This window comes from Oryctolagus cuniculus, chromosome 5, assembly GCF_051225735.1.
Source record: "Oryctolagus cuniculus isolate XC-2025 breed Fujian yellow rabbit chromosome 5, ASM5122573v1, whole genome shotgun sequence".
NCBI lineage: Eukaryota > Metazoa > Chordata > Mammalia > Lagomorpha > Leporidae > Oryctolagus > Oryctolagus cuniculus.
In genome coordinates this window covers 107213941-107228214 of record NC_142871.1, presented here as the reverse complement: position 1 = coordinate 107228214, position 14274 = coordinate 107213941, and the positions used below count along the sequence as shown (strand labels likewise).

Genomic DNA, 14274 nt, shown 5'->3' with positions numbered 1-14274 from the left:
AATTTAGGTTGAAATATATTCATGTACTATTTTCCATTTGATTCATCTGTTCTATTTTGTCTTTTTCACAAACTTTACTTTTTATGAGTTACTTTTTATTCCACTTTCTCTCCCCTCTACATACCTTTTTGTTATTCTTATGGGCTTACACTAGGAACTGCAACTTTATAATTATTTTACCATGTTTTTACATAAATTGGTATTTGTATCACACCCCACACAATGTAAAGGTCTGAACTCTCTTAACCATATTCAATATCCTTTAGACACATATGCCTATTTTGGCATATGTTATGTTGTATGCATTGAAAGCTTCTCAAGAGAGCTTCATTTTGTACAGTTGATATTTGCTTAAACTCACGCATACTATGCCCTTGTATTCTTTTTATTTCTTTCCTACTTCTCTAAGCTTCCATATAGTATCTTTAATACATACATTATATATATAGATATACAGATATATAACTTTGAATGTCAGAGTTACAAAAAGAAAGAGTGAGGATAGGGTGGAAGGGAGACAGAAAGAGATACTCCATCTGTTGGTTCACTCCACAGATGGCCGCAACAGCTGAGGCTGGGCCAGGCCAAAACCAGGAGCTTCATCAATGTATTCCATGTGGGTGCAGAGGCCAGGTAGTCAGGCCATCATCTGCTGCTTTCCCAGGCACATTAGTAGGAAGCTGGATAGGAAGTGAAACAGTTGCCACTGGAATTGGCACACATGTGCAATGCCAGTGTCAGAGGCAGTGGCTTTACTTGCTACTTCATAATGCCCACCCCCAAAATAGTATTTTTTACCATGTATATGATAATTACCATTTCGCCTATTCTCGTAAGCACTCATGCTGTGATAAATTTTCGATTCTCTCTGAATATATTTACCTTTAAACTTTATAGTAATGCATCAATAAATTAGTTAAAATAATAAAAGACAGACATGAACCTAATTTTAAATGTCTTTTTGAAAAATATATTTACAAATTTCTCTTTACATACACATCTAAACATTTATTTTGTGTGTGTGTTTCTCTATCTCGTATTGCTAGCCCTACAACATAATTTAATCCTATCTTTCAATTCCTATATCTTATAATTTGCATCAAGGCAAACAGAATTTAACAAAAGGATCAGAAAAATATCACATATGTCTCACAATCTATGTCACAACTTGAGCCATTCACTCAATGACTAGTCCCTCATTCATAAGTTTGTCATTTTGCACAGGTAGAGGTAAAGTGATTCTGTTGTAAAGAAGAGAAAATGGAGATGGGGCAGCTCAATATTTAACATACCAAAAAAGTCCAATATTTTAATATAATTATTCTCATAAATTCTGATACTGCTTTCTAAACTTCATTTTGTTTAGTTATATAATATATATCTGATCCTATTAACAGCATATTCTTCTATTTACTGTCTGAGTGAGGTACCAGTGAAATTAAGGAAATAATAACGGGAATTACATTTTTGTCTACTTTGATCTCTATACTCTGAGCTAACTGAAGGCTATCCAAACAAATATGAACTAGGCATCATAGAAACAGCTTTGAAAAGTAGGATTGAAGAAAAGGCTATGAAAAAATAACCTCACTCTGGGAGATGCTTAATCATCCTTTGTGAACATAGATATTTAAACTTTACATCTATAAAAAAAAAACCATAAAATTTACACAAATATATGTGACTTTTAAAACAGCAAAGAATGCAGCCTTGTTAAAAGTAGAGTTTGTTATTTGAATTGCAATTCTTCAGTTACAGTACTATACAAGTGCATTTCAGATGTGGATTTAATTCTAAATGGTAGGTTCTCTCAAAGTTATTGAAATGCAAAAGCTATACAAAACATTATTTGCATAATTATAAAATAATTTACTAAATGTTGCATTTCAGGAAGAAAAAGGTTATATGCAGGAATTTAATTAGTGATCTGGCAACACAAAATATTCAACGTTGTTTCGAATTGTAGGCACATCTGGGATTCACTCCAAAAGAACTAGCTTACTAAATGTCAAGCATCTATATTAAAGTGTTATAAAATAACTGTCTTATACTAATGAAAATGAGCAGCTTTTCAACAGAAGTAGTACCAATTCACTTCCCAAGTGGATGACCAAATATATGCATTTTAGACACTAAATATTTGTATTGTTTTAGTTATGGATGCTGAGCCCACTTGTACACTGTGGAGTATTCCAAAGGAAATGGTGGTAAAATGATATATGTGTGCATCATACTCCTTCTGCCAAATGGCCCAATTTCTGGTCCTGATTCAGCTAGCAACAACTATCTCTGTGAAAACCTTACGTCTTTTTCAATCTTCTCTTCATATAGGTTGGTATTTTATTTCCTCTTTTCATACATGCCCAATGTTAGGGTTAGAAGAACTCTGAAAAGATGTTCAGCTTCCAGAGAGAGATTAGTATGTAATATAAGGTGGTAATGCAATTAGGGCAGAAGATTCTTTTAGCCTCTCCAGGCTTTGTACACTTGATTTGTATTTTCCTATAATTATATATACATGAAAATATATATTTGCACAGTTACATATACACAAACCAACAAAACAGAACTCACACCAACTGAAAACTTTAAAATTCCATTAAGTATATTATACCAAATATCAAGCAACTCAAGACTACAAAGAATTTTAAAATGTAGGGTATAAATTTTTATGTGATATTAAATATAATAAACAGACCTGATGATACTGATAATTTATGTTTAACTTTTTCTTCTTTTTCCATTCAAAAATTGTGTGGTGTTTCACAAAAAAGAAATATTATTACTTTTTTCTAATTCTATGAGCCTTAGTACATGAATAATATATTAACATTAAATACATCATATGCTAAGTTGTGAAGACAACACTATATTACCAAGGGTTACTGGAACCTGACTTTTAATTAAATACGTGTAGAAATAACACAATCTAAAGTTATATTAAATTTGGAAAAAGCAATGTATGTCCACTTTCACTGTTACGATTATACTTTTTCTAGGAACTTGTTCAAATGGTGTTAAGCAGTATCATAAAACCAACAAATAAAGAAAAAGAAATAAAAAACCATCCTTAACTGAATACATTATTTCTCTGGAAACAAGAACTAAAAGGCATAAACACAGTTACCAATACAAACAATATTCCACCTAGAAAAGTATTACATTATATATACTCAATCTTTTCATTATTTCAAAAATGACAATAAAAATTAGATATAATCTTGAATATCAGGCTGGAAAAATTTCAGAACTATAATAATATTTGGCATGATGAATGTATAGATAAAAACATTATCATATACTACTACTAGGCATATAATGTCTACAAAGAGATTGGTTGTACCAAAACCACAACACTAGTAACAACAACAACAACAAACATGTACTTCATTTGACCCAGGATTCCTATGCCAAGTTTAATGTATTTATTTAAGTAAGTACTTTGAAGCTATTCAAAATAGGGAATATATCTATAATACCAATATACAGTAATGTTCACCATCTAGATAAGTGCATATACAAAATATATACAAGAAGCTATAAACGCATATACATGAAATGCAAATCTTTTATAAGGGAAGTTGTTCTTTCTATGATATGAAATGAGTACAGAGTTGACAAAGAGGAACGGAAAATACTTCTGTGGCCCCTTTCTAGAAATTCGGGAGTTAACTCATCTAGAGAATGATTAGCTCTCTGGTTATTTATCTACTACCAAAATAGAAACTAAGATATAAGGAAAGCAAAAGAGGGTCCGTGAAACACTTGATACATGGAATTTGAAATATCTGGATTGCCAAGGAAACTTAAAAAGAAAGCTGTCTAGGTAGCACTAGGGAGAATAATGAACCACAGATTTTGCAAGTTAAGTTTACAATATGTGAATGTAGCAGAGAAGGAGTTTGCTTTAGGATAGGATCCTCATAGAAACTAGATAAAAAGACAAGCAACAGACTTCATTCAGGTACATTGCAAATAGGAAAAGCCTGGGCATAACTGTGTATAGCAACCTTGATACTGGTCAGAGGAGAGTTTCTCAGACTTCCAGTTATTAAGAAAAGTAGTAGAAAATGGGGTTACTGAGAACATGATCAGAACAAACTCAGAATATTTAAATGAAGACCAAGATTTTCCTACAAAACGGTTCAGACTAATAGCTGAATGTAACCTCTAGCTGTGAGTATTATTTTGAACATAAGTTTTGAGAAAAAAGCTAGGTTGAAGTGTCAAAACATTTTTAAAAAATAAAAACGTGAATTCAAACACTAAAATAGCATATGAAGGGAAAGCATGGGGATTCCAAACAGGTTACAGCCCCAAAATAAAATCCATTGGAATTGCTCCCAGAATTTAAACTTTTTGTAGAATTTTAGATAACAGGTAACAGAAATGGAATCACATTTAATTCAATATACAAGCGTATGGCCTAACTGCGTGAAGGTATCTGCTTCTGATTCCAGGGGTTGTTTTCCTGCAGAGAAGTACAGAGTAGGTAGTTTCTGCATGCTGTGCATAATATTTGTTCACCCAAACGTGAATTTTACTTCTTCAGATCCACCCAAGCACTTCTCGTGAAGAATATTTGTTGGGTTAGAACAGTGTTTCTCCGAGTTTCAGAGACCAGCAGCATAACCACCACCCCAGGAACACTGGGCCCTACTGAATTAAAAACTCAGGAGGCGGGGCTAACCATAATGCTTCCCGAAGAAGACCTCCAGGTTATTCTCATGAACAATGAAATTAGTGATACTCGGAGCTACCGATTCAGAGACTGATATTTTACCTGGAAATTTAATTGTAACCCTAAATCTGACCCCCAGGGTTATAGCGGCCAGAAGAAAACGTGATTCCACCTTCTATGAAAGGCATAATAACACTCTTAAAATGGCCTGTGAACAAATTTCTGAAGAAACACATGAGTTCCTAGATGCAGGCACAAAAACCAAATGAGGCATGAAGAGAAATCAAACGGAAAGAGGGAAGGGAAGGAAGATCAGACCAAGGCGAGAAGTCATAAATCAGGTGCAAGTCATAAAGGGAGATGAATCCAGCTAAAGGGAGGTAAAACTGATAGAAGCCAGAGGGACCAGAGAGAGAAAAGGAAAGAAAAGGGGGAGGGGGACATGGACTTTTAAGTTCTCACACACAACCCCCGCCCCCCAACACCAATATTCTGCTTCCGATGGGATTTACTCCGTGTCACTAGGAAGAATTAGATGGATTAGTTCCTGGACATCTCATTGTACAAGTTGGAATGAAAATTTTGAACAGAGGAAACCTGCAAGAGTTTTACGATTTGCTGCAAAGAGAAAGACCTTATAGAAGATAAAAAAAAAAAATGGTGGAGAACAGGATTTGGAACAACAGCTAAGTTGCCCATATCAGAATGCTCTGTTAGAGTCCAGGCTACTTCACTTCTGACGCAGTTTCCTGCTAATGCATAGCCTGGGAGGCAGCAGGTGATAGTTGACGTACTTGAGTATTTCCCACCCTTGCCTGAAGCCAAGATGGGGTTCCTGGCTTCCTCCTGGCCCAGTTCAGACTTTTACAAGCGTCTGGGGAGTGAACGAGCAGATGGAAGATCTCTGCCTGCCTGCTTGCCTGCCTATCAAGGTAATAAAATTAATGAAAAATAAAGAGGACATTGATCTTGTTGGTAATATGAGTTTAAGAATATTTTGCTGAGTTCAACTTTAAAAATGTGTTTTTTTTAAATCTTCAGCTAAGGAAGTGGGAAATATCAATTTTAAATTATGTGTCAACAACATTATGTATATATGTAGAGTAATTGTGTGAGGAGTGTACATTTAATACACATTTATTGATCATACTACACAACCAAGTTACAGCCTTGATATATACAGTGATAGCTTCTTCCTTGATTATGTATACATATACACATAAGTATGTATCTGTAGAAAAACATTGTGCATCAAATGACATTCTCTTAGTAATGGCATTAGGAAAAGTTAAGTTCATTATTTCCTCCTATGTATAATCCCAACATGTATAATTTTATGCATTTACTGATTTTAGAAGATAATCTGTTATAAAACATTTTCTAAGACAAGAATTATACGTATTTATGTACATATATTTTCATAAAGCTAGCATCTTTTTGTTATTTTACTTTTACTTGGAACATGCTTGACTATGAATTAATGGGAGCAACTTTGAGCAAGCTTGCCAGAAGTTGTGCATCAAATAAATTTTTACCTTTAAAAAAGCTAATCTGGACCAAAAGTATTCCAATGTTATCACCATTTCCATTTTTGAAACTTATCTTTTTAAATTGCCTCTAAAACCTTCCACATATTACTTTAAATACCAAATAGGGAAAATATATTTTATTTTAAGATGGAAATCCAAATAACTTTCAGAATTTGTTCTGCTCAATAAAATGGGATATTAAAATAAATATCACTTAAAAAATGTTTTACTTAAGTTTGTGTGGTTTAAAAGTGACAATATTGGGGCTGGCGCCTGGAATATCGCCATCCTATATGGGCACCAGTTTGAGTCCTGGCTGCTCCACTTTCTATCCAGCTCTCTGCTGGATAGCAGTAGAAGTCTGGGATAGCAGTAGAAGGTGGCCCAAATCCTTGGGCCCCTGCACCTGTGTGGGAGACCTAGAGGATGTTCCTTGCTCCTGACTTCGGATGGGCACAGCTCCGGCTGTGTGGCCAGCTGGGAACTGAACCAGCCAAAATGGTTCAGTCTCTCTCTGCCTCTCCTTCTCTCTCTGTAACTCTGACTTTCAAGTAAATAAATAAATCTCAAAAATAAATAAATAAAAGTGACAAAATATTTCCTGTGTGGTTTCTGTATTGCCTTTTATAAGACAATGGTAATAAAGAAGTTTTGTAATTACCATGCATAACTTCAACAAAAGACCAAGGATGGGATCAATATAAATTTGAAAGCTTAATTTCTGATTTTCTTTATGTTGAAAGCTGCTTTATTACCATACAGTCACTATGAAACTTGTCCTCTATAACTTTATGTGGAATTTAGAGTGTTTATGATTTTATTTATGTCCTGTTAATTTCAGGACATCCAACTGATGTAGACCACACGGAAACCAAAGTTTTATTCCTAAACTAAGGAAAAATGGCACTCAATGTGCTTATGCAGCCAAAGCGGAGACTGAAGTGCAGGACTGAGCCTATTTGGGCAAAATTATTAGCAAGTTATAGCTGCCTGTTTTTCTCTTCAGACCCCTGACATAAACCATCATATTCTCAATGGTTTAACCTGGCCTTATTAGCCTCATTTGCATGAGCAAGTCTGTGTAGTCAGCGATGAAATTGCCCAAAGAAGCAATCCAATTATTCAAGTGAAGGCATTTTACTTTGCCAAATGAGATAGCAGTTTGCAATACCAATCATTAGGCACATTTGAGATATGTCAAACAAATATGTTAACCGCATTATCCACTAGAAAATTTGATTTGTTTGGAAATACTTGCCTGCAAATCCTGAGACACACTTGCAGAAGAAATATCCGCTTAAATGTATACTGGTTGCTCCAGTTTTGCAGGGCACAGATTTATAATATTCTGTTCCACTGTTGTTTCTTCCATATCTTTGCAGACAGCTACAGTTGCAGTTGTGCAAATGGGCAGGAAAGAGTCGATGCTCTGGTGAACTCTGGTTTCCTACCCAATATTCATCATTGACAACACGGAATCTGCCAACATAACCAGCAGTACAAATGCATCTGAGACATGCAAAAAGAAAAAAAAATCAGCTATATACTTTATTTCAACATATGTAAGTCACATTTTAATTTATAGCATGAATTATTTTTTCAGATTTGTTTATTCATTTGAAAATCAGAGTTTAGAGAGAGGGTGAGACAAAGAGATCTTATCTGCTGGTTTACTCCACAGATGGTCACAAAGTCAGGAGCTTCTTCCAGGTCTCCCACGCTGGTAGCAGGGGACCAAATACTTGCGGACATCCTTGGCTGTGTTTTCCAAGCCACTAGCAGGGAGCTGTTTGGGAAGTGGAGCAGGCAGGACACAAATTGGCACCTATGTTGGATGACAGAATCACAGGCTGCAGCCTTACCCACCATACCACAACGTGGCCCTAGGGTGAATTATTTAATAAGGATGATTGTAAGGTGTATATTAAAAATAGTCTTATAGCAAGTGCCCTCTTTGGCAAAACTTAATTTTGTCTAAATGATGAGTGGAAAGAACATTGATATAAAACAGAGCAAGACACAAATACATATTCTTCCACTTAACTGTATTAGGTATAATTTCATAACCTCGGATTATACTAAATGACAGAATATTTATGGCATGTGTATATACATATCACATATAAAACAAATTATTCAATCACGATTTGTCACTCAATGCAATTATTCATCTAAAATATAACTGAGGGGCAAGGCCAGGCATTGTTTATTATATTCTGAAATAATCAAAAAACTTTGAGACAGGTATTTGGAGCAGTAGTTAAGAGGGCGACCACATCCCATATTGTAGTGCCCGGGTTTGAGTTCTGACTTTACTTTCAATTCCAACTTCCTGTTAAGGTGCATCTTGGGAGGTAGATAGTGATGACTCAATTAATTAAGTGCCTGCTGCCCACATGAGACACCCAGATTGAACTACTGGTTCCTGGATTCTGCTTGACCCAGCCCTGACTGTTATAGGTATTCAAGGAATGAAGGACACATGAAAAATCTGTCTCTGTCTCTGTCTCCCTGTATCTTTTTCTTTCTCTGTCTGCTGTTCAAAGAAAGTGAAAATAAACAAGTGATTTTTCAAAAGCTATGATACTGGGGCTGGCACTGTGGCATAGCTGTTTAACCCACCGCCTGCAGCGATGTCCACTTCTAATCCAGCTCCCTGCTAATGTACCTGGGAAGACAGCAGATGGCCCAAATTTTGTGCCCCTGTTCCCATCTGAGAGGCCCAGCAGACAATCCTGGCTCCTGGCTTCAGCCTGTTTCAGCCATGACCACTGAAATCTTTTGGGGGCTGAACACCTTTAATAACATACATGTAAAACTTTTACACAAATTTCAATTTTATATATCTATATTCATGAATATATAATGAATTTTATGGATTCAATCTTACTATTTTAAATATTGACTTAAGAGAGTTCTTAAATCTTGTTTCGACTTTACTTTAATAATATATATAAAACTTTTACACTAATTTCAATCTATATCCAATATATTTTTCTAATAGTTTTTGATATAGTTTCCATTAAATGAAGGTAACTGTGAAATAAAACTCTACATTGCATGTAAATGTATTTGAAATGCTTGCAAGTTCAATTGATCTAAGTCAATTATTAACAAAATAGAGATATCGTTTATGAAGTTAGAAATGAGTTTTTTACATATTTCTTCACTTGATACAAAGATGAACACATGTACAAATAATTTTAGTACATATACATTCAATAAATTGTAATGGGTTCTTTCTCAGCATTATCTAATGTAATACAAATTATAAGATGATGTTTTCATACATTATTTAAATCCCCATAGATATTCCTTTGAATTCTGTGTATAAAATTGAAAGACAAAGCACAAGGAGAAAGAAAACTAAATCGTAGTGATAATGGTAAGCCCAAAATAAGCTACTGAGATTTCTCAGTATCTTTGACAGGGATTCCAAGGGCACTGAAGATAATCACACAAACATATCAGTGGGTTTAAGTGAGCAATATTAAGTAATTTGACTAGTTACTATTTTTGAAAATCAAAATCAAAAGTCACTATATTCATAAATCTGTATGATGGGTTTAGAGACAACAAGTATCCAAAAGTACACATTTTCTTGTATATTCATCTTTTCTTAATTTGTTGGATTGTAATTAAAGATTAACCTATTTGTTCCAAACTTCTGTACTTTTCAAAAAAAATGTTTGACAATCTACACATATTTGGGAAATTATCAGTATTTATTATATTTTGTGCAATCCTTTATAATATAGCATTAATTATTGTTATATCAACAGCTGTGCCTACCTACATCCCTAGCCATTTATATTTATTCCTATATTCTATTTTATTATTTTTCTAAGAAAATCATATCCTGGTCAAATATAATGCTCTGAAATATGCCCCTTTCATTTAATGATATGTCTTGTATACTTGGATATCAATTTAAGTTAGACACATTATTTTCAAAATATGTCATGGTAAAAATGAATCATACATACTATTTAATCTTCTGAAAGGAGTAGTTTTCTTATTTTTTTTATTTATCATAGTAGCAATTATTTAAAATGGAACAACTTATACAAATTTGTGTTTGGAGTAATACTTTGTCTTGAATCCTACATTAATACATCATACATATGTCTAAATACACACACACATATACATATATAAAGTTACAGCATTGTCTTAATTAATGTATTTGCAATGTTTTTAATTTTTCTTTGTTTTAATCTTCATGAACAAAATTATTGGCCAGCGCCGTGGCTCACTAGGCTAATCCTCCGCCGGCACCCCGGGTTCTAGTCCCAGTTGGGGTGCCGGGTACTAGTCCCAGTTGCTCCTCTTCCAGTCCAGCTCTCTGCTGTGGCCGGGAAGGCAGTGGAGGATGGCCCAGGTGCTTGGGCCCTGCACCCGCATGGGGTACCAGGGGGAAGCACCTGGCTCCTGGCTTCGGATCGGTACAGCTTGCCGGCCGTAGCGGCCATTTGGGGGGTGAAAAACGGAAGGAAGACCTTTCTCTCTCTCTCTCACTGTCTTAAGTCTGCCTGTCAAAAAAATTATTATATTGAATATTTTGAATTAGAATAGCATTTGTTTTAGTTTGATATTAGAGGTGCTCTAATAGATCTCAATCATACATATCTATTGATGTTTTTTGGTTTTGGTTTTGTTATGTGATTTACATTTGATTTCTTTATTTTATAATTGATTTGTGTTGTGATTGATACCTTAAAGTTTGCGATGTTTGCCTGGTCTTTATCCTCTATTCGTTGTCTTTTAAAATTTATATATTTCAGTTAATCTTTGGACAACTTCATACACTATCCACTGATAGCTTGGTATATTAATGAAAATTAGAATATTTGAATTATTCTAACATTACAACACTAGAATATTTGTTCATCTTTCTCTTTTTTAACTTTCTTTTTTATAATTTTTTCAGTATATCTTCAGTTTTTTATATCTGTTAATTTTTTTAATTAATTATATTTTGGGCTGGCACTGTGGTGTAGTAGGTGGAGCCGCTACCTGCAGTATCGCCATCCCATATGGGCACCAGCAAGTCCCTGCTGCTCCACTTCCAATCCAGCTCTCTGCTGTGGCCTGGGAAAGCAATAGAAGATGGCCCAAGTCCTTGGGCCCCTGCACCTGTGTGGGAAAACCGGAAGAAGCTCCTGGTTCCTGGCTTCAGATCTGTGCAGCACCTGCTCTTGTGGCCAACTGGAAAATGAAACACCGGATGGAAGACCTCTCTCTCTCTCTCTCTGCCTCTCCTCTCTCTGTGTAACTCTGCCTTTCAAATAAATAAATAAATAAATGTTTTTTAAATGAATTAATTAAATTAATAAATTAATTCATTCTTAAATACCTTCTCCAATATTCCTCTTAAGAAAACTGATATACTTAGAATTCACCCTAATGTCTTTATTCATATTGTTTAATAAGTGTGATCAGAGTTTTCAAATTGTCAATTTATAAGTCTACATTTAAATGAAATCTATGCTTATCTTCAGTTCATTTCCAAAGACTTTCTCTTCATCTTTGACAGTTTTTCCTGTGCTGATGTATTTTAATTTGTTTGCTTAATTATATTTTGTTTTAGCAGCACTAATAAATTCTGTGAATTATATTCATATTATAATCAAAGATCAATTTGAGTATTATATGCTACCACTACTTCTTGTACAACAAGTACAAGAAAGTACTTGTTGAATACCTAAGAACAGTCTATGCATTGATAACAAAAATACTTTTTAAAATTTTATTTAAATAAATTTTGATTGATTAACATCTTTTAAGTCTTATAGAAAATAATTTCTATTTCCGTATCCATAAAAGCTTTTTCTTAGATTTGTAGCATCGCCATTTCAATATAGTCTGTTTTAACTGGTTTCATCCCAAGTTATATTATTTTAATTATGAAACAGAAGCAAAAATCCCTCAAATATCAGGAAAATATTTTAACAATGATATATAAAGATGATTGCACATACATTCATATATCTCTATAATAATTGCACTGATTTGTAATTTTTACAAAATTTTAGCTTGTTTTCCTCTCAAAACCTCAGCATAATTGAGAATAATCACATATCTTTTTTAATTAAAGATTTATTTATTTTACTTGAAATTCAGCATTACATAGAGATAGAAGGAGAGGCAGAGAGAGAGAGAGAGAGAGGTCTTCCATCCGCTGGTTTACTCTCCAAATGACCACAACAGCCTGAGCAGTGCAGATCCAAAGTCAGGAGCCAGGACTAGGTCTATGTTTCCCATGCAGGTGCAGGGTTCCAAGGACTTGGGCCATTTTCTACTATTTCCCTGGCCATAGCAGAGAGTTGGATTGGAAGTGGAGCAGCTGGGTCTCAAACTGGCACCCATATGGGATGCTGGCACTGCAGGTGGCAGCTTTACACTCTATGCCACAGCGCCGGCCCCAATCACATATCTACTTTAGTTTGCTTTGATGGCGGTTCTATTTTTCTCACCTTTAAATATTTATTTCATATACTTAAGTATTTAATTATTTTACATCTCCTGAAAGAGGTACTGCCAAAACAATCAGACCTATCGTTTCTGTTTCTAGTAGATTTCTGATTTTTAAGTACCCTCTTTACTTCATATAATGGATTCATAAATGTAACTTAACAATACACCTAATAATAAAAATAGACCAGCACAGTATCCTAACTCTAATATAAAAAGCAAAAAAGGACAATAATTTCTAATGAATGCATTTTATACAAAAATACTAAAAATGGTTGAACTAAAAGACACACTGAGGTGTTTAGCTATTTGCATACAAATTAGAATTTCCATGCATGTGGCAACTGTAAAGACAGATAAAAACTGTTTGGCAATAGAAATTCAAGTAGGATGATGCGTTTTTTCCAACATGATTTATATAAACTTGATAGATTTTTAAATAAAATATAATATTTATTTCATTAATAGTTTCACGCCTGTAAAATCCAATGATTATTAAAACTGTGCAAATTGACTGAATATGTAAAATGAAAGCCAAATCTAGGTTTAGATATTTATTAAGATTTTTTAATTTAACACTCATTTTTACCGAGGTTTTTCAAAATTGTACAAACCATGGAGCATTTTTTTCTTCTGTGAGACTATTCTGTGCATTGAAATATTTATGACATTCATCATTCACCATCCTCCTGCTGAATGCCAGCTGTTTTAGCCAAATATTCTGAATATTGCAACTGACCCTATAAACTGATGAGATACCCCCGAATTATTAAAAATTATCTATTATTTATTAAGGAATTAAGAACTTAAAGTGTATTATAAACTATTATAATAATTTCAATAAAATTTAAATAAAATATATTTAAATTATAATAATTTAAATGATTTAAATAAAATTAAATAAACTTTGAATAATAGGTAAATTTCATTTAATGAATTCTATGATAAAAAGGACAAGGCAGAAACTTATTAGCTGAGAACTATATAATATGGACACTTAGAAATAAGGTAATTAATATTATTTTTCATTATTTTAATTTTGAGAATGCTTTTCGAGAAATAGAAGAAACTAAATTTATTATTCTACTTGCTTATTATCTTAAGTCCTAAGGTTATGTTTCATACACCTTACATATTGCTGTTTGGCTAAAATATCATGAAAAGCATTTCAAACTTGATTGAGCTAAGCTCTAGAGAAAGGTCATCTTCCTAAAGGTGCTGTATAAACACCTTCACAAAATTCAAAGTCATACCAGATAATGTGAAAAGCAATGCAAAAGGTTACACCTATGAAAAGTTATTTAGATATTACAAAATAAAATAAAAATCTGGTCTTGTAGCCCAAAATCACATAGCATGTAAGCATTGGATTGTTTGAGATACGAAGTTGAAAGATGAACCCTCATGCAACCTGAGGCTATAATACAGTCAAACTTTGACTTTAAATGCATGACACATGTATTGGTTTATGTACAAAAGAAAAAAAAATCATACTGGAGAAATAATTTGATGTTCATGCAACGGATTTCAAGTCTTATCAATGTTGAAACCTAATTAGCAAAAGCACTTCATTTAGTGAAACTTACTGTA

The 14274-nt window shown here is 33.7% G+C and overlaps 1 protein-coding gene across 1 annotated transcript in view; it reads right to left on the bottom strand.

The window, feature by feature from the left end:
• Positions 1-14274, bottom strand: part of EYS (EGF-like photoreceptor maintenance factor) — a 1804868-nt gene that overhangs the window by 1645304 nt on the left and 145290 nt on the right. The window contains 1 exon segment of the mRNA XM_089333540.1: positions 7469-7719. Coding sequence (XP_089189666.1) covers positions 7469-7719 — 251 coding nt within the window.